Source organism: Lipophrys pholis, assembly GCF_963383615.2.
Source record: "Lipophrys pholis genome assembly, chromosome: 19".
NCBI classification, from domain to species: Eukaryota; Metazoa; Chordata; class Actinopteri; order Blenniiformes; family Blenniidae; genus Lipophrys; species Lipophrys pholis.
In genome coordinates, this window is record NC_137647.1 from 4,350,567 (window position 1) to 4,370,280 (window position 19,714).

The 19,714-nt window shown below is 44.6% G+C and overlaps 2 protein-coding genes across 2 annotated transcripts; both read right to left on the bottom strand.

Moving 5' to 3' along the window:
• Window positions 1-209: 209 nt before the first annotated feature.
• On the bottom strand, window positions 210-10,112 carry LOC308124239 (uncharacterized protein). The gene is made up of 4 exons (XM_080487152.1): window positions 10,054-10,112; window positions 5,502-7,821; window positions 2,229-2,308; window positions 210-1,928 (listed from the first exon to the last, which is right to left on the bottom strand). The coding sequence occupies exons 2-4, from the start codon at window positions 7,774-7,776 to the stop codon at window positions 1,827-1,829; spliced, it is 2,457 nt and encodes an 818-aa protein (XP_080343278.1). The 5' UTR covers window positions 7,777-7,821; window positions 10,054-10,112; the 3' UTR covers window positions 210-1,826.
• Window positions 10,113-10,329: 217 nt separating this feature from the next.
• On the bottom strand, window positions 10,330-17,769 carry LOC308124106 (uncharacterized protein). The gene is made up of 3 exons (XM_080486923.1): window positions 17,551-17,769; window positions 12,906-12,967; window positions 10,330-12,471 (listed from the first exon to the last, which is right to left on the bottom strand). Exons 2-3 carry the CDS (start codon window positions 12,949-12,951, stop codon window positions 11,654-11,656), a joined length of 864 nt encoding a protein of 287 aa, XP_080343049.1. The 5' UTR covers window positions 12,952-12,967; window positions 17,551-17,769; the 3' UTR covers window positions 10,330-11,653.
• Window positions 17,770-19,714: the final 1,945 nt, after the last annotated feature.

The window sequence follows — 19,714 nt, forward strand, 5'->3', positions numbered from 1 at the left end:
TACGAACCGAGCGTCTTGTTGTAAAAGAGAAACACTCAGGATAGTTTTAAGCAATACATTTCTCCCCTGACTTCACTTTGCTGAGGGGTTTCACTTGTAGGTGGCGCTAAAACCACGCCGTGTGTGCAGAAATTCTGCACAAGCTAAAACGTTCCTGAACAACCCGCCGTGATTAACTTGGAACTGTTCAATAAAAACCAAGAGTCATTAACAGTAGGAGTTTGCTTTATTCATCTCAACAGAACTAAATCTCCATAGTTTGAGAAGTTAAAAGAAAAAAAAAAACACCTCAGATGCAGATACAAAGCAGACTTGAACTAACGGGAAGATCTTGGTTATTTGATTATTCTGATAGATCTGCTTGGACTTTTGGTTCAAGCTTTACAATTTCTTGGTAAATACCAGCGATTATCTGAGTCCATCACGCTTATATTTTAAATATCTAATGGTCAGCCTCTGCTGGAATTTTGCTTGGTATACACTGAGCCTGTAAAGTCCAATTTAAAGCAAACCTGCACAAACAGGAAGTGGTGAAAATCATTTTTGTTTAGTTTTAAACAGCTGTTTGAATCCCAACTTATCACAGAGTGAATGCCAATGAATATGCTTCATGACTATACACAATCAGCCATAACATTATGACCACTTGTGTAATATTTGGTACGAAAACCACCAAATAAACTAAACCACTCAGACTTAAGCTTTTTATGTTAGAAATGGGTGCGAACATGATATTTTGCACACAGAGTGGAAGCTGATCAACTAACAAAATGCACTGATCATGTGTGATACATAAATATATCGACATTAAAACACACAATGTCTATTCAATAATGGAATGAAGTGAAGACAGTCTGTCCTCTCTCTCCCTGGCTTGTTTCAGTTTTTAAAAAGTGTGTTGCTCCAACCAGCCAATCAGAAATCAAACCCTATATAGTGTCATCGGGGGTTCAGCCAATCCCAATCAAGGTAAACCCTCCCTTTGACTCCTCCCACAATTAGGCAGCTCTGCTCTGGCACATGGCACCACGAGAGGAAGTACTTCCTCCTCTTCCCAAGATGGGCATGTGTGGGCGGAGCCAGTCCAGCTCACACAGACACAGCAGATTCTGAATGCAGCTCCTATGATCCAATATTCAAATGAGGAAAATTAAGGAAAAGCTGGATTTGGGGCAATAAACTTTGAATACAACGTTTTTGGACCAACCTCTCATTGTGAAAGTGTTGAACTCTGTATAATATGACCCCTTTAATGTCCAGTGTTGTTTAATGTAATGTGGTTGAATTGTTCTGTAAACTTGAAAGCTTTCATTGGGTTTTAATGCGCCAGTTTTTACCGTCGGTGAAAATGAGACGACGTCCAGCTCAGCCGTCTGCTGTGGACGCTGCAGACTTTTATTGTGAGACGTTTTCTCTGTTGTACCTCACATTTTGACTTTAAGACCAATCTCCTTGTGTAACCAGAAACTAAAATACACGAAACCTTGATTTAACAATGCGCTTTCACTTGAAGCGTCGTGTGAACGGGGCCGAAATCACCCTCAGAATGCAGAATCTTGGTAGATCGACCCAGGATGTTAGCAGTAGATACTTTTAGATCTGTGAGTGGCAAGGTGGCTGTATAATGTCGATCACGTGCACTTATCGCCCCCACTACCCTCTAACATTTGACGTGAATAAGACTCTTTATTATGGCACCTTGCAGTGATCATAATATGATGGCTGATTTGTGCTTCAGCAGTCGGTGTCATTGAGAAACGTGTCGGCGTGTCGACAAAACTCTTCTGCAGATCAACGACGTTCGCGAGGAAGCAGCATGGCCGACGTCACTTCTGCTCCTTCGCCGGCTGCCCGTTGATTAGACCAGACTCCCAGCGCTGCCAAAGAGGAGCCCTCTGACCTCCTGCTCTGTGAACTTTGGGCTCCTGCTGTGAGGTAAGACAAAGAGAAGTCCAGGGCTTAGAGCCGGAGATTAGCCCTTTCTTCTTGATCCTCTCACTTTGAGATCAGTTTTAGAATCAGCTCCCCGACAGTCCAAAAAGACACGCATACAGAAACCTGAAGATTCAACCTGAATCAGATTTTCCTCTTAACTCTCTGAGAGGAAGCGTAAGATCACACCATGTTGCCTCTGACAAATCAGGAATCGAAAATGAAATGAAGAAGAAGAAAAAAAAAAAGCAGCAGGAATGAAAGTGAACACGGCAGTTCAAAGTGAGGCGCTTTACCTGCTCTGATTTCTTCTGATCTTTCTTGGACGGCGGTGGCCAAACGCGCTCCAATTTCCCACGCGACTGATGCCTGATGTCTGAAGGGTGAGAAGAAACGGAGCGGGATCAAATGAAACGAGCAGATTTTTGGCCAGCAGCTTCGTGGTCAGATGTACAGAATGTGTTCTATTCGGTTCTTTAAACGGTTCCTGACAAGTTGTGTCCAGTTGGCTCACAGACCACCGACGGTAGAAACCCGCAGTGACAGTTCAGAGCTGCGCTTTGAGAAATTAACACATTATAATGACGCATTTAAACATGGATTGATATTTCGACCGTCTTTATTTCTTCTTCTCCTCTCTGTCCAAACATCCTTTCTTCTGTATCGACCGTCTCTCCTCAGCACATGTCCGAACCATCTCGGCCTGGCTGCTCCAGCTTTACCTCTAAACTGTTCAGCCTCAGACATCCCTCTGATCTGTCTATTCTTAACCTTGTCTTTCACAGTGCCACTGTTTTCAAGCCATACATCATAGCAGGTCCCGCCGTTGTCTGACACTCGTCCTCCACCATCGCCATCTGGCATGCTTACTCTTCTTCACGCCCCTTCAAGCTCTGGATGATTGAATTAAATCACTTTTATCATTAATCTTCACCTTTCCACCTGTTTTCCTGCCTCTTGTTCACACTGTCGTGCCTCTACTGGCTCCTCGTCGCTGCATTTCTCTTTCATATGCGAATCATCCAAACCCCAATTTGTTGGAGATATGAGGGCCTGTCTACACAGCAACGTTTTAAAGCGAAAATGCTAAACGTTTGTTGCTGTTGAGAAGTCCATTTACAGGACAACGGTGCTCGGAGTTACTGAAATCACAATTTGAAACGCTCACAAGGTGGAACTTTTCAAAAACGCTCCGACTCTGTTGTCGTGTAGACGGTGGAAACGCTGCTTCTGCGCATCGCGGCTGTAGTAAATAGTCCTGCACATGCTCAGTAGATGGACAATAACAACAGTGTTTGTCTCCAGTGTCATGACTCTCAGTCTAGATTCTCCTTCGACTTGGTAGTTTTATTTTGACAGTCACCGCAATAACAATCCAACTTGGTGGTCTGTCCACTCGAATGTGTGTGTACTCCCATTGTTGATGTTTATAGTGCGTCATTCTCTGCACACACGTGTGTGTAGTTTCCTTACAAGGACAACCACCAGCACCCACTAGTGGCCTGTCATGCTAATTACATGTGTTTTCTTTTTGCTGGATGTGTAGAAAAGGACATCGTTTTCAAAACGTTGAAAAGATTTTCTGTTACCAAAAAAAAGAAAAGATTTACACGTTTTCACTTGAAAACGTGTAAATGGGGCCGAGGAGATGTTGCTCATGTTGACGTAGTTTAGATTGCGGTTGCAGGAAGGAATGGAAAGCAATTCAAAGTAATAGGATTTAAGATTGTTGAAGAAGAAATCTGACGTGCATGGTAAAAATAACACTGGTTCACTTATATGTATGTCAGTAAATGTGATGTAATTGGTTTGACATTTAAATATCAAGGTACCTTCTGCTCAGAATCAGTTCACATGACTGATGAATTTAACTCAGTCATGGAAAACAAATCAACAAATGCTTCTTTTGTCACTTTTATTGCGTATAGAGTGTCATAATTGTGAAGAAGCGTATCGCATGTCATTGTAGGTCAATGTGTCTCACTACATCTCCAGACTGAGTCACTGCCTTCACTCCCCACACATCAGTTCCTCCCTCAGCGTCACCCTGACACTGTCTGAAGCTCCCTTACTGAGACGCTCCCTGGCTGATAACGTCAAGCTCTCACACTTAGGCCCAGCGGCGACGCCAGTCCTCACTAAAACACGATACTGTATTGATTTCAAAAGTGCTGCATCGACGGCCTGAAGCCATTTGTATTTGTGCCACGAGTCGTTCCAGAGCGCAGCTTCCACTGACTCACATGTGGGGAACGAGCCAACAAGGTGCTGTTAAGCATCAGTGACATTTGACGATGCCGCGTGACACTAATGTGGAAGGACATTCATTGCAGTGTCGTACTGCGGTGTGGAGAGACTGAAATGTCATTGGCTCGTTAGTCTTGTCGAGGCTTTCAGGGAAAACTAATCGTGTAAATTGTGCATGGCCTCTCCGGTATATGTTGGGAGCCAATGATGTTTGGATATCTGATCAAAATCACGTTTAGCTGAAGAATTCTAATGCTGACCAGTGGTGAATGAAACTCTCAGGCTTTGCTTTCAGAGCATTAATAAGTCAGGGCTCATGTTTGCAAAGCATTGTTTTTAAAAGTCTATCCATCCATCCATCCATCCATCCATCCATCCATCCATCCATCCATCCATCCATCCATCCATCCATCCATCCTCAACCAAAAGATTTAGTTGTTCGCAGCTTTTCACAAGATATCAAGAGAATGAGGGTTTGAAGAGTAAAAAATTGCTGCATTAATTTGCTGATCCTGTTTTTAAGTCGGAGCATATTGTGAAAACAGAGTGGCGGTTTAAGTACTTCTTAAGGGTGTATTTAGGAGAAGTGAGGTCACTATAGTTTCCTTTCTGATTCACGGGCAAGATGAAGCGAGCAGCTGGAGCTACTGTACACAAACGGTTTCACGGTCGCCAGAAGACACAGAAGAGACAATTTTTCAGCCCATGGCTTAACTTTAAGAATAACTCTTATTAGCTTTGCACAAATTACAAGATTTGGCTTTGGACTCTTGGCGCTGCAGCTTGTATTTTCCAGTCATTTCACTTGAAGCTGAGTATTTATTGCAATTATATCTTTCTTCCTGCACAGTAGCACAAAGCCCTTGGCTAAAATCTGCTGGACGACTGCCCCTTCCTGACCTTAGCTCAGAATTATGGATTAATAGAGTCTGTCAGGGTCATACATTTGAAATCAGAAGGGCTTATTATTGATTAAAAAAATATATATTTCTCGTGTTTTAAACATTTATAACATTTATAACAATGTATTTTAGCATGAGATGACAATTACAGCAGAATTTGACCCACAGCTACTGATAGATGAGGTTCATTTACCAACAAAAAAATATTTGTCATACATATTGTAAACTTTATCAGGTTTGATTTAAATATCATATCGTAGATGACAATTGTTAACTGTTGAAACCAGAAGCAGAAACAGAAAACCGTTTCGTAACAAGACAATACAATGGGGATATGAACTCTGAGCATGAGCATAAAGGAAAGTGTTTATCCAGCAGAAATGTGGCCGAATTGTTTGGAGAATAGAATCACTGCCTCACCTGGTAGCTTGTTTGTCCTGTCTTGGTCCTCGGTGTGCTGCTTCCTCTCGCCGTACAGAGAACACCTCTGTTTCCGCAGCTCCTCCTCCCTCTCTCTGGCCTCCCGGATGTCTTTCTCCACCTCTGGCTGCAGCGCCAGGGCCGGACGCAGCTTGAAGAAGGGGTTTTGTGGGAGGATGGGAGATCTTTGCTTGACCGGGTCCTCCTTCGACTTACTCTCCGCGGATAGCGCGGAGGCGGCGCCGCTGATAGAGTCCATGCTCTTGTAGAGGCGATAGTGCTTGTCTTGTTTGGTATAAGGGGACAAGCGTGTTTTGTCTCGCAGACCTGCGGTTGGACTCTTCACCCTGAGGTTTTCAAGACTCTTGTCGGGGGTGGCGGCTTTGCTCAGCCTGAGGGAATGTGCTCGAGACACGGGGACACTTTTGAGGGAGAGCATCTCCAGGCTACGCGTGCGCTCCAGCACAGAAGGGTAAATAGGGCCGCTGCTCAAAGACGTCGAGGGCTTCCGGTATCTGGTTGGACCCTCGGTATTGTCCTGCTGGAAAGCTTCGAACAGCAGCTTTGACTCCTTCATCTGGCGAACCTCGCCTCTGCTGGACCCTCCTGGGATCTTTCCCTGGTTCACCACTTCTCGCTGAATCTCCTGACTTTTCATTTTGTGTTGGGAGAACTGCCAGCCGCCGCGCTGGCCGCTCCTGACCGCGGTCGGCAACGAGTCGAGGTCGACATTCGTCTTGAAGGGAATCTCCAGCACGTCTGGGTCGTCGGCGAGATTGAAAACGCCCCCGGCCCTCTGCAGGTTCTGCTTCCTCTGAGCGTCCTCGTGGATCTGCCTCTCAATGGAGGTCTCTGCAACGGACAGTCGGTGTCCAGTCGACACGACCGGAATTTCGATGGTTGTTTCGTGAAAGTTGACGGGAGGAAAATCTACAGGCTGACAAGTGTCGGTCTGATCGTCAGAGTCTCCCACCTCGGCGCTGACTATCATCTCCTGGTGTGGCTCTGCCGGGCACAAAGGGTTCGTCTTTTCCCGAACATCTTGACTCCCATTCTTTTCATTCTTCTCCTTCTCCATCAGATTTAACTCATCTTCCTCTTCTTCACTTGTCAGATTCCCTCCGCCCTCTCTCAAATCTTCTGCGTCGGTCTCAAGTTCAGCCTTTTCCTGACCTCTCGCCTCCCGGTCGACCTCACACGGGATCTCCGCCTCGTCTACGTCGTGTCGGAGCTGCAGCAGCTGCAGACGCTGAAGGAGCTGCTCTCCCCGTTGGATGTCGGAAGTTATTCTCCCGCCTCCGTCCTCCTCCCTTCTCGTCCGAATTTCCTCTGAAGCTTCGGAGATCTCGGTGCTCCCGCTCTCTCTCCTCACCCAGTTGTGCTTTGTGAGGTCAAAATCCAAAGATCTGCTGTCAACGTGCTCGTTATCGTCGTCCACCCGTGGCTGATTTCCCCCCGTCTTGTCCTCTGTTTCCTCTGAACACTTAAAACTGTCATCATTTGCACTGCAAACATCCGTCCCCACTGCGTTGATGTGGATGTCAAAACCACAAATGTCCTCCCGTTTAGTTTCGTCTCCTCCTGTTGATGCACAACTCTCACTTTCCGAGTTGTTCAAAGGCATCTCTCCAAGATATTCTTCTCTCTTTGCGTCACTTTCTCCACTCAAAATCAAAATATCCTCATTTGTGTCTTCATTTCCAGAGGAGTCCTCTTCATAATGTCTCTCATCTGCGTCCTGGCATTGTTCCATTGGACACTCTGCGCCTTTATAAGTTGACAGAGGGCAGTCTTCAGACAGCCATGTGTTGTCCATGGACTCTTGAGACCTATGCGCTGCACCTTCTGTCTCTTCCTCCTCCTGGCTCGTTGCTGTCGTTAACTGCTTCTCACCATGGGTCTGGACTAAGCCGCCGGGATTAGCTTTAGGCTCTGTGGCGTCAGCTGCCCCATCTGAAAGGGCCACGGCAGAATTACTAGCTGTCTCCTCCGTGCTTTCCTCTGCTGGCAGCAAAAGGCCTACGTCTGATGGAGCAGGAGGAGGAGGTGGTGGTGGGATGAAGACATCATCTGCGCCTTCGTCGTCCATCACGCTGTAATACCTCGGGACGGCTGCAGGAACCGCGGGGAGGACCGAGGCCTCGTCTTGTGGCTTCCCATCAGCGGCTTCTGCTGGACTCTCTGTGTGATTGTTTACACATTTTGAGTCCATTTTCATCCAAAGACCTCCGTCTTCATTGAATCCCGGGGTTTGAGGGTCGGACTCAGAATCCATTGGTTCTCGTCAACAGATCTCCTTCCTGTGTTGCGCTTCAAGTTCCTTTAAACAAGAGGAATTATCAAAAGGATTTTCTCAGATAAACATTGTCTATGGTGAAATTACCATCATAGGATTTTTATTCCCTTTTTACATACTCTGTTGTAATATTGCCTCTAGACTAGTTAGTGAGGTCATTATTCTGTGTGCCTGCCTCTTTAAGAGGCAAGGCGCAATGATTACTATCCGAGGTGCCAGCTTGATTATTTCTTTTTTCTTCTGCAGGATTTTTGCTCGTTACTATAGTCCCTCAGCGTTGGGAGCATGTGCACAATAAGCACGTCAAAACATAAAAAAAAAAAAAATGACTTGCTATGACTTCTGGTAACAATTTGGGAAAAACGGTTCCCTCCCCCCAAAAAACCAGAAAAAAAAAGGAAAAATTGCCAGTCAAAGGGTGATTTCGGTGAAAAACAAAACATGGAGGGGATACGAGTCAGCAGCAACTGCCAGGCAAACTCTAAACTCCATCTGAAATTTCTTAGTTTTACATAAAGTTTATCTGTGTGAGGGCAGACAAAAAAAAGACATCTAGTGATAAGGACTTCTCTGTGCATTTCATCTGGAGTTGATTAAACAGTGCCATGATAACATTTAAATTTTTAACTTTAAAGTTCTTCTTTGTTGTGGTGCAATATTATTATTTTTTCTATATTTCACAAAACCAAGCAATTACTACAAAAAATTACTACATTGTCAAAAGAAAGCCAATTGTCATTAAATCTTCTTGCGCAAAAAAAATCATGAAATGACCAACGGGCCTCATGTTTGACACCCCTGAGATAAAATGTCAAAATGAAATACTGGAGAAAAAAAAAAAAAAAAAGGTCAAACCACTGAAGTCGGGTGCAAAAACAGCTGAAAATGTAATAAAAGGTTTACCATCTTAAATTGTATTTGACACTTCATAAATGCAACATGACATCCCCTTTTTGTGTGTATGTCAAAACTATATGTGAAACCTAATGGGTTGTGTCATTTTAAAGGTTAAATGTGTTTTAGATTTGATGGTGGAAAGTGATGGAAACAACTGTTGCTGATCTCTGATATAGTTACTCAGTTAGTTACTTATTATTAATGGAGCTTTTTCCCTGTAATTTCCCATCGAAAAGTCGACAGAGAAAAGGTGTGTTGTCAGACTTTGGAGGCTGCGTTCACAGCTGTTCCACTGATATCAGGTGCAGAAAAGTCAGGTGCAAAAGTAACTTGGCAACAATGCAATGTAATTTAACAGAAGACAATGACAGCGTCATAAACCAAACACGGTTTTTATAAATGACTACCCAGAATAATCTCAATATTAACAGATTCAGGGTATATTCCTTTCTTTCTTTTCTTTTCTTTTATTTTATTTTACAAACTGCTTCGCACTGCAGAAAAACTGCAGTGTTGTTTTGGTGACTTTTCTCTCCCACTGTGACCTAGCACAGTCAATTCTGCTGACAGAGGGAAACTCTAATCGGCTTTCCTCAGTTTGCTTCTGGCACACGCTCGTACAGTATCTGCCAGACGGGCCGGCCTCATACCACCAATCATGTTTTCCCTCCAACTTTTTCCTCCTCCCTCAGCCGGAGCCTCGTCCACGAGTGCAAATCACTTCTACAACTATCCCTCTTCACCTGGACATGTACCGTGTGCTCACTCACTCCGCTGTGTCACTGAATGCTTCAGCACAATATGTCGCCCTCAATGGAATCATTGTCCTGGTATAATCTAGCTCCCTGAGCTGGAGGCTTTAAATCTATGAGTCTATATTTATACCTGTGTTCAGGGGCTTAATGCCAGTCGCACTGCACTTCAGGATTATGAACATCAGCAGCGCCACGCTACATGTAAAGCTCAAGCAACAGGCCATATTAATACTTCTTAATGAGCTTAACCTGTTTATTCTGTCCTCCGTTCAAGGAACTTTTTTTCATCTTCTTCTGCTGTTATGAAGAATATTGTGTTGTTTATTTTAAATCCTGTATTTATTTCCGTTTCCTAGAATTCAAGTATATACAGGTGCTCTGTGACAATATCTAGTTTTAAATACCATCATCCATGATATAATACGGCATCGTTTGTATCGATATCCATATAAATACAATAATGCATGCGATGAGGATCCTTTTCCTGTAAGTTTCAACAGCTAAACCTAAACAGTTATTGAAACAAACTAACCCCCCCCCCCCCCCAAAAAAGCAAGTACAAAGGTCGACGCATAAACGAGAAGTTCCAAATGTAAAGACTCACCTGATTGTAGCGCTGCAGGCATCATCTGTGTGTGATCGAGCCCCGATGGAAATATGAATGATCCGTCTGATCTACTTAGCTACTGTACCCTCCTGTCCCGGCGTCATGTGATCAAACACAATCCTCCTTCCACCAGATGATCAGCGAGTCACCCCGAGATGTTGGAAGCCGAGTGATTGAGCGTGAGTCCAGGGGAAGAACTAGGATGTGACATTCCTATTGAGTCGTATATCTTGAAGCATTAAATAAACAAAAAATAAATAAATGAGGCTGAAATGTGAAGGTATTCAAACTTTAATGAAAACAGAAGTTTACAAATATTTGCACTTTTTGTCGATCATAAAAACTATTTTTGTAGAAAAAGTGCAGGAAAAGATCAGTCACAGGTTTTTTATCACAAGATTTGTAGCAACCATCATATAATGTGTTTTGTTTTGTTTTTTTATCTTAATGATGAATCATGAGAGTCCAAATCAGACACATATATGAGCTTGTTTTCATTAATTCCAGGACAAGGGTGTCAAACATGAGACCCGTGAGCCAAAACTGGCCTGCAAGAGGCTCCAATCCGGCCAAACCGCCACACACATTTCAAAGAAAACATCAGTTTTCTTGCAGGTTTTCAAAGAGAAGTGGACACAACTCAACACTGGGACCCGAGCTTTGGCTTTATGTTGTGATTGTAGTCAGTTCTGGTCGTAAATATTCGTCTTTTTGCCAAAAAATTGAGACTTTTCTATCACATAGATTCTGCGCCACAACAAAGCAGATTTAAAGGTCAGATTTAAAGGTTATTTCATGTGGCCTCTGAACTAAAATGTATTTGACACCTTTGATCTAGGACTCCACTGCCCTCACCACCCAGCGTACTAATCAATTGTCTAAATAACACACTATGTCGTATTTATTCAATCAGGAAAGATACTGAAAGAAAGAGGTCATTCTGCAGTGTCATGATTAACCCAACCAATCCACGAGCTGGTTGAGAAGCAACAAAAAAAAAAGTATGTTTTTCACCAAAATTAATACATTTTCTGGTGAATTGTTGTGTAAAATCTCAAACTAGAAAATGCACATGTATGCCTTCACAGTGATAATAACAACCGAGAGTAGCTTCTTACAAAACTGCTCAACTTTCTGCATTTTCACATAAACATTCCGTCAGACACCGATTAGAACTTAACATAACTGTTGAAATTATTGTTCTGAAAGCTGAAATATGCATTATAAAAGCATGCCTCCCACTTCGTTCACACAGTCTGGAGTAACGAGTCTCAATGAGGCAGAAGGGAAGAGAGACGATGTGCATGAGGGCCTGGTGACACTCCCATTTCTGTCCAGAAGGGGGAGCAAGTGTTACTTTTATTAGTCAAGCAGAGCAGCCGTAAGAGACCTTTAACAAGAATGTTGAGAGGACATATCAAGTGTTGACAGTGGACTGCACAGTGGTGTACGAGTAGTACTAGTGTACAAGAGCAAGAAGACTCCAGGTTCAGGGTCTTTCTCCCACAGTCTAATGACACGTTTTGTTTTTATTGACTCTAAAAGGTCCATAAAAGTAAACGGTGAAACAGTGAATGAGTCCCTGCTTGAGCATTTCTTACATGACGGAGCAACATTGACAGGTCTTGCGCTTTGCCTTGGCGTCTCCCTCCCCTGCGGTGGGCGAAGACGACTCCTGAAGGCCTTTATCGCCTTCCCCTCGCCGGGCTTTAGTTCCGCCTCCGTTCTCCTCCGGGCCAACGTCCTGAAAATCTTGAGGCTCTCTCCCTCCCTCCCATTCTGGAGACTGAAGACAAAGCGATGTTTGCGGACCTAAGACGTGCTCGTCTCCGTCCTCCGTGATCATGACTCGCTCCACGGTGATCAGACCCCCCTCGTCCTCCTGGGTGTCGTCCTCGCCGCTCGTGGTGTCGGCGTATCCCAGGAACATGAGCGTGACCGGCCCCTCCTCCAATCTTTGATCTTCAATGTGGTCCACTTGTTCTGCAATGTCTCCGACCACCACCGTGGTACATTCTTCTACAGCTTCCGGCCGGACGCTTCTTGAATCGGCGAACTGCGCGTCATCCATCTTCAACGTGGCGTGAGGGGAAATCGAAGGCAGGACGTTTCTATCTGGCGCTCCGCTGCCTCTTTCGTCCTGCGTTTTGGCGTCCGCCTTGCTCGGCGTCACTGCGACCTCGTCCAGGAGCACTTTCATCCCAACGCCGTCGATGGCGTTCAAGATCTGCCCGAGCTCTTCAGTCGAGGGTTGACCGGCCGGCCCGCCGAGGGCGCGGATGCTCTTCCTGCCGTCGTCGAAGATCGTGGTGGCGTTCGGAGCGGTGGCCGCCGTCGACACGGGGGCCACTGACCTGACAACTGTGGCCCCGGTCTTTGGGTCTCTCTCTACCTGGACCGCCAACATCCCCAGGACTGCAATCACAAGACACAAATGACAAGTTCCAGGACTCTCAGAGAATTTACACGTCCAGATTCTCTGTTCAAACTGAGCCCAGACTGTAATTAAAAGGTGAGCGGCAGGTCAGAACAGAGCTTCATCTGGCTGATGTGAGCCGACACAACAGAACTTCTGGGAACACAATCAGCATTTTTGATTCCCCCCCCCCCTCTACACAGTCCTCCAGTGGGCATAAAAAATGTACGAACTGAAATAACAAGTTGGCTAAATATAACGTCGTTCACATGCAGGCCATTCGCTGTGGTCCCGTCATTAAGCCGCACCCCGAGGGGAAGAACTTAGACCGAGCAGCTCCCCATAAATAACATTGCTGGCAGAGAACAGAGCGACTGGAACTAATAACGCCAGACAGTCTTCTGAAATAAAGCTAAATCATCGGAAATCTCACCTGATCGGCCGTCTTCCCTCATTTCTTGGAACATCTGTTGTGACATTTTCTTTCTTTATTCCCTGAAAAAGAAAGCGTACATGCTTTGTTTGTAAACGTGAATGTTGATGAATCAGCACAATTAATCTTTTCAATGACATTTGTATGTATATTGAAACTATATGTATGTACACGAGCATTAACTTAAAGTAAATTCATTACTACATTAGCTGCAGTCAGCTGCAGCCCAAGACGTTTCATTCTGACACATGGTCGAGATGATTTACGTTTTTCAGTGTGGAAGAGATGTGATTTCAGTGGAATTGAATGTACAAACTGATCAGAATATTACAGCGAAACCTCCAGTGGAGCGGACGGGCAGTGTCAAAGCAGAATTCACCAAGATTTAGGCAACGTGAGCTGAGTTCAGACCCTCGTGAGACCGGTTAGTTTGTTAATAATCCTTTTCAAGCACATTTCTATCTTGGCTTACATGAGAAAGCTCCTCATCAGTTATATTTCTCTGCAAAGTCCTTTTTAGAGAGAGACGGTGCGACTGGTTGGAGGTAACAGGAGCTCAAATTGATACAGATATGAAATCTATAAAAAAAAAGACCGAAAAACAGAGTGACAATGGCACAAATAAAAACCTTGATGGCTTGAAAACAGCCTTTCATAAGGATTTAGAGTTGTAGGTTAACGAACGCCGACAGCCAGTCGTACAGTTCCTATTCGTTATTATTGATCAGTAAGTTAATGCTGCCCATCAACTATTATTATTGTTGTGTTTCTTTTGAAAAGCACCAATCACTGCACACCGAAAACACCCCAGAAGACCTGCACCTTTAGGGATTATCGAATGTTTCTGTCTGGATTGATTCCATAAAATTCCTGTTTTTCCACATATGTTCTGATGTTGTATCATGAATGTTGGATTATACATCCGGGCTGCATCTTTCTGCTGCATCTTTCACTTTCCATCTACAGTCTAAAACCTTGTATTCAAAGATATTCTGCAGTATCTACTCATGTGGACGTATTTCACTTAGTGGTGTGTTAAATTGTTACTGACTGACATCAGGGCTTGGTTTTTAGTTAAAGTCATGCCTGATGTCCCCTTTGTCCCCAGTTTGTGTGGTAAAACGCTGACTGGATAAAAAGTGTTGGAAGTTGTCGTACGGCAGAAAGAGTCTCACGGAACGAGAATAATGTGGTGGAGATGCTTCTCAGCCATGACTCCATTCTGTCACAGGGATTTAACTTATTCTTCTTCAGGCAAAGACTTAGTTATGGCAAATTATCATCTGCCAAGAGAGAATGGATTCCAGGCAGGCGTGGAGCTGAGAGTGACAAAGTGGAGATGGGAGCTGATGGGAAGCTAATGATGATGACAGCACGGCTGACTTCTTCTTACCTTCTTCGTCCTCGTCAGCCGCAGCCTGCGGCCTGAAGAAATGAGACCGTTTGAATTGATATCTACAGTCCGACATGTAAAGCGGACATTGAGCCTGCAACTTCAAACTTGTGCCTCCCCTCCCCCGGGCGCCCTTCTGGTTCGTGCCCCGCCATTAAATATTTCACGGCCAGTCTGAGAAGTTGACGGACCAAGCTGAGGCCGTCACGTTCCGGGAGTATGTTGCCCGACAGTAGTTTTGGTGCTGCTGCTGGCTGCCTGAGTGAGACGGAGCGACATCTGGTCTCGATGAAGGGTGGTGCATTTGGTGGAGGTCAAAGTTCAGGATGTTTTTGCTAAATGTAGAATAAAATTCATAGAAAAAGGAATATTGTAAATTTTCCTCTTGAATTCTTTTGGGTTTCCACTGTCTGCACTGATAAAGGTGATTATTGCTCAACAATAAGGAATTAAGCATCTTACCAATGAAACTATGTGAAAACAAAACTTTGAATTATGACAAAATCCTGACATTTGCATTGAAACTATCTTATAATATAATTCAAGATACCCTGGCTGCTCCATTCTATCTCATTTGATCCATGTATATAAAGCAGCCTTATGGCATGATGCTGCCACCACCGTGCTTCACAGGAGCCACAATTTGTAGTTTTTCATGTGCTGTGTGTTGGTCTGTTGTAGACTGAGCCATTTGGTTTTATATATATATATGTGTGTGTGTGTGTGTGTGTATGTACATCCAGTGTAATAGAATCCAGCTACAATGGATGTGGATAAAACAAAGAAATACATAAGCCAATAATAGTGTAAATATGAGAAAATATGTCAAATTAAATCAAAAGTAGAATGCAATATACCAGTGTTTCTTCATCACACAGACTTTTAAACGTCCTAGTATATATAAAACCATAACAGCAGAGTGCGCTCCATAGAGATGTTAACTGTTGGTTTAAATGAATGGACAAACAACAGTTTCAGCTTTGAGCCATGTGTCTGTTGGTCCAGTTAGTAAAACAAACATGTAGGTAAAGCGGAGAACAGCATCGTCTCTCCAATCCCGGCTCCCGACCAGCTGCCACAAACACAGAGGGAGGCGTCGTCGTACCTGCAGGCTAAACTCCATTCAGCCACAGCGAGGATGGTCTGTCCCTGCCGCGAGCGGCGCGCACGCCGGAGGTGGCGGGTGGAGGCAGGAGGCAGGACTATGCTTGTGTGGGAGGCCGTTACACCGTGCATGATGCAGCACGGGCAGCCACTGGCGGCGTGGATAATGCAGGCCGTGATGTGGTGTTTATTTTCAAAAACAAGCACACCCTGCAGGGAAGACTGCAGCAGCTAATGGTATGCATGGCGGCTCAGTGCAAAGGATCCCCAGCTAATACCCAAACCCTTCGCCTCTCCCTCTCTCTGAGGCGGCTCCTTATTTTCAGCACAGAGTTTTAATTAAATCTGGATTCACTTCCTCCCGCTGGACAGGTTGACATAGAAACAAGGAAACTCTGGTTTCTGGGTGAGGAGACCTGTCCAGACTCAAACATGGCGTGTGACTGGAAAACACGTCGCTGTCGTCCAGACGAAATCAAGACACTGATGAAGTTGTAGCCGACCCCACCCAGAAGATCTGAACTTACACATCAGCTGGAAAACATCTCAGCTTGGCAGCTGCAAAACATGACATAATGCGAGGGTGGGAGGTGTCACCCTTTGACATGAAACAGCTGGAAAAACAAAAAGTAAATCTCTCTAATTCTTATGTTCTGTATATCTACATTTTTAATAATACACTCGGCTGTCACCTCAAGTTTCACCTCAAACCTCTTAAAGACCCCTTGAAATGATATTCGACTGCCGTTCTATTGGTGTTGGATTGACAATTTCAGCAGATGTGAGATGGGCTTAACATTTCCACCCAATATCTGAAGAAAGAAACCCCCTCCATTCCATCATGAGTCACTGAAACAGCTTTACAGGAGGAGAGAAAGAAGAAAATTCATGGAAAAAATATTTAGAGGTATCTCAGTGACAACTCCATAGATGGAAGAACGAAAAACGTGCTTATCGTTTTGTTTTACGTAGATTTTCATAGCTAGAAATGAATATGGTAACGGGTATAACGGTTACACGACAGTGAGATACTGTAGCTGTACTTGAGCTTCAAGACTTCAACTGTCAAATTGCTAAAAGTCTCACTGAATGATTGTCTGTTCTCGAAATATGGGCGAAGCAGTAACTACCAGTTGTGCTGGGAGGCCGTTATCGTTGACTGTTGCCTGTAGTCTGTAGTCTCGTCATATCCTCATTGACCTGTTGGTAACATAGACTTTTTCTGGCGTCTTTGCACCCACTCCCACTCATTGTCCTCCACTTGACCGCCTGAAGGGAGGGGAACTCTATTGTCTCTATTGTTTGACAGAAAACATGTATTTAATCAGTGTAAAAACCCCGCTTTTAAAAGAATTAAGCACCTCAGGCTGGTCGCTGTCTCCCTTTAAGCTGTATATTTTGTCATTGCTGTACAGCTGCCACGGAAACAAGCAGAAACTAAACCTCCATCATATTGTGAGGCTTCACCTTCCCTGTAATTCACTCCTGTTTGCAAAAATCCACACATTTCTGTATTTACTTTAACACTGCTTACCCAGAAGGGAATCCTATTCTTCCAATACAATACTAATGCACATTTGTAAAAGTTAACAGCTTGTTCTTATGCATTTTTCAACATTTTATACAATACTCCAAAAACAAAACCAATTCTTTTTAACATCAAAACTGTAAATTTGGTCGATTGCGTCCCGTCTCGGTGCAGTTCTGTGTTTTGTATCTGTTATAGGTGGGTCCAGGAACAAGAACATGTAGCTAAAGTGGATAACGGCACCTTCTTCTTGATAAAATACGGCGTTTCACATTGTTTGCAGGCCATTTCTGCTCCCCCGATCACACGTCAGTATTTATTTATTTTCACTACTTACTGAAAAAGGCCCGATTTCAACATTTTACATCATGTCTTAGTGTACTATTATGTTTGAAACATATTGTTATACTCAATTTCAGTTTGCGTGTGCCAACAACATTTTTCTCCTACTTGATTCACCTCTGCAGAGTTCTGCGCCGTGTGTCTGTGGTAGGTGGATCTGGGATTAAAACAGACCCACTCAAAGTGGAAATCACCACTTTCTGTTGCAAACAACAAGCCTGCAGGTCATTTCTGCTCCCCAGATCGCACATTTCTTAACTTATCTCATCACTACTTACCCCTCACAGTCTTCTTGTAAGATACCTCCTAACAGCAAAATTAGTCCGAAGTCGGGCTTTTGTGAAGTGAAGCTCTCTTCCCTTTTTGCAAACTCTACAGAGGGACTTGAACGGAGAAGCTCGCGTTCATTGCCGTAGGTTACACCCGCTTTATAATATGATTCTGTGGCAACACCCCTTTGCTGTCATGCTCCCTCAAGACAAGGACTTCTTATGTCTGAGAGCAGCAGACTGAAGCGACTGAGGGAGGGTGAGAGAGAGAGAGAGAGAGAGAGAGAGAGAGAGAGAGAGAGAGAGAGAGAGAGAGAGAGAGAGAGAGAGAGAGAGAGAGAGAGAGAGAGAGAGAGAGAGAGAGAGAGGGGAGATATTTTTAGGAGAAGCAAGCGATTAAAGCGAGGAGATGCAGCTGGCCAGAGTGCAGGCATGCCGAGAGAAATAGTTCAGTGACACAGCACATTGCATGCATGCTGCCGCCGAATCCGTCCCACCAATGCAAGCTGTGAACATGGCGAGGTCCACTCCGGGGCCCCTCCGTCTCCGGTGAAGTGGGTCGAGCTGTATCTACGTTCGAGACTGAGGTCAGGCGGGGTCCACTCTCAGCCCCGAAACCTTTCATTTCACAGACCAGTGCTTATCGGCCAGAGAGTCGACCGGGGGGATGTTCTTTGCACGCTCACTTCGGGCAGCGCCCATCAAGCCGGACCGACTCCACCGAAGCGACATAAGACAATGTCGGCGCCGTAAGATTGTTTTGACGTGAGGGGAAAGTTCAAGTTGGTTTAAAGGCGGACTGAAGTGGACAGTAAAAGGGCAAAAGTAAGCGAGGGAGAGGGACGCTGTTACAGCTGAGGCTCGCAGTTGGTGCTGGTCTGCTTTGGCGAGAGTGTAAAACAAAGCAAACTGTGGGTTTATGGGGCGTTTAAAGAAAACGTTCAGAAAATAAACTTGTGTGATTTGACTTAATACCAACATTTTTATTATTATCTCAAATATAACTTCAACCAACCATGCAACAAAACCAACTAACCAACCGATCGACCAAGCATCCAACCAATCAAGCAACCAAGCAAGCAAGCAACCAACTAACTAACCAACCAACCTACCAACCAACCAACCAACCATCCATCCATCCATCCATTTTCTTCCGCTTATCCGTTTCCGGGTCGCAGGGGTGACAGTCTGAGCACTGTCACCCAGATCACATGGCACCAATTGAGAACCTTCCTGCAGGTGGTGAGCCCACGGGAAACCAACCACCCAAACATTTTTAACCCAACATTTTTATTATTATCTCAAATATAACTTCAACCAACCATGCAAAAAATCAAGTAACCAACCGACTAACCAACCAAAGTACCAAGCAACCTTATACGACTCTTAAATTTCTCTTAAATCTTTAGTTTAAATGGTTTGCTTTGAAAAGTTTAGGACATATACTCTCTCTCTCTCTCTCTCTCTCTCTCTCTCTCTCTCTCTCTCTCTCTCTCTCTCTCTCTCTCTCTCTCTCTCTCTCTCTCTCTCTCTATCTATACTGTATATATGTGTGTGTGTTTTACTTAGTCTCCAGGAACAATCCTGGTGTTTTCTATGTTCTATGTGACTCCAGCCACAGCATCACCCAGTTGAAGAGAAAAGTGACAAGTGGCTCAAACTAAGCCAAATATTGGCGACGTCCCTCCCATCAATATTCACGGGGAGACAAATTCAAAGCTTTATTGTCCGCTGGAGGAGCAGACTCACTCAGTGAAACAAACAGAGAGGAGGAGAGGTGGTGAACAGGCTGAGCAGTACTTCATCGATATTGATTATCTTACTTCCTGACTCACAGATCAAACATATTGGAGCCCTGGCCAGGACCGAGTGTCAGCTCAGGCAGGCAGAGCGGAAGGAGGTCAGCCGGCGATGTGAAGCCGTGGACACAGTCCCATTCCCCTCCCATTTACCTCTGAACCTTCCCCACGTGGTCCATGGAGCGAAGCGTACCTCGGCTCGTACCTCTCATAGGAGGAAAAACAAAAAAAAACAAAATCCTTCTGGAAGAAAGGCCGACGTGAGCGTTCAAATATAGACGCTCCAATTAAATGCTAACTTCCCCCGTGAACTGGAACCGAGACGTTCTGAAACCGCGAGGTTCGACTTTTTCCACTGTTGATGTGCGCAGGAG

Coding starts and splice junctions, on each gene's coding strand:
- LOC308124239 (XM_080487152.1), bottom strand. CDS start 7,776: ATGGATTCTGAGTCCGACCCTCAAACCCCGGGATTCAATGAAGACGGA. Junction 2,309..5,501: donor CAGGACAAACAAGCTACCAG/GTGAGGCAGTGA, acceptor CTCACCCTTCAG/ACATCAGGCATCAGTCGCGT. Junction 1,929..2,228: donor ATCAGAAGAAATCAGAGCAG/GTAAAGCGCCTC, acceptor CTTACCTCACAG/CAGGAGCCCAAAGTTCACAG.
- LOC308124106 (XM_080486923.1), bottom strand. CDS start 12,951: ATGTCACAACAGATGTTCCAAGAAATGAGGGAAGACGGCCGATCAG. Junction 12,472..12,905: donor GAGGGAAGACGGCCGATCAG/GTGAGATTTCCG, acceptor TTGTGATTGCAG/TCCTGGGGATGTTGGCGGTC.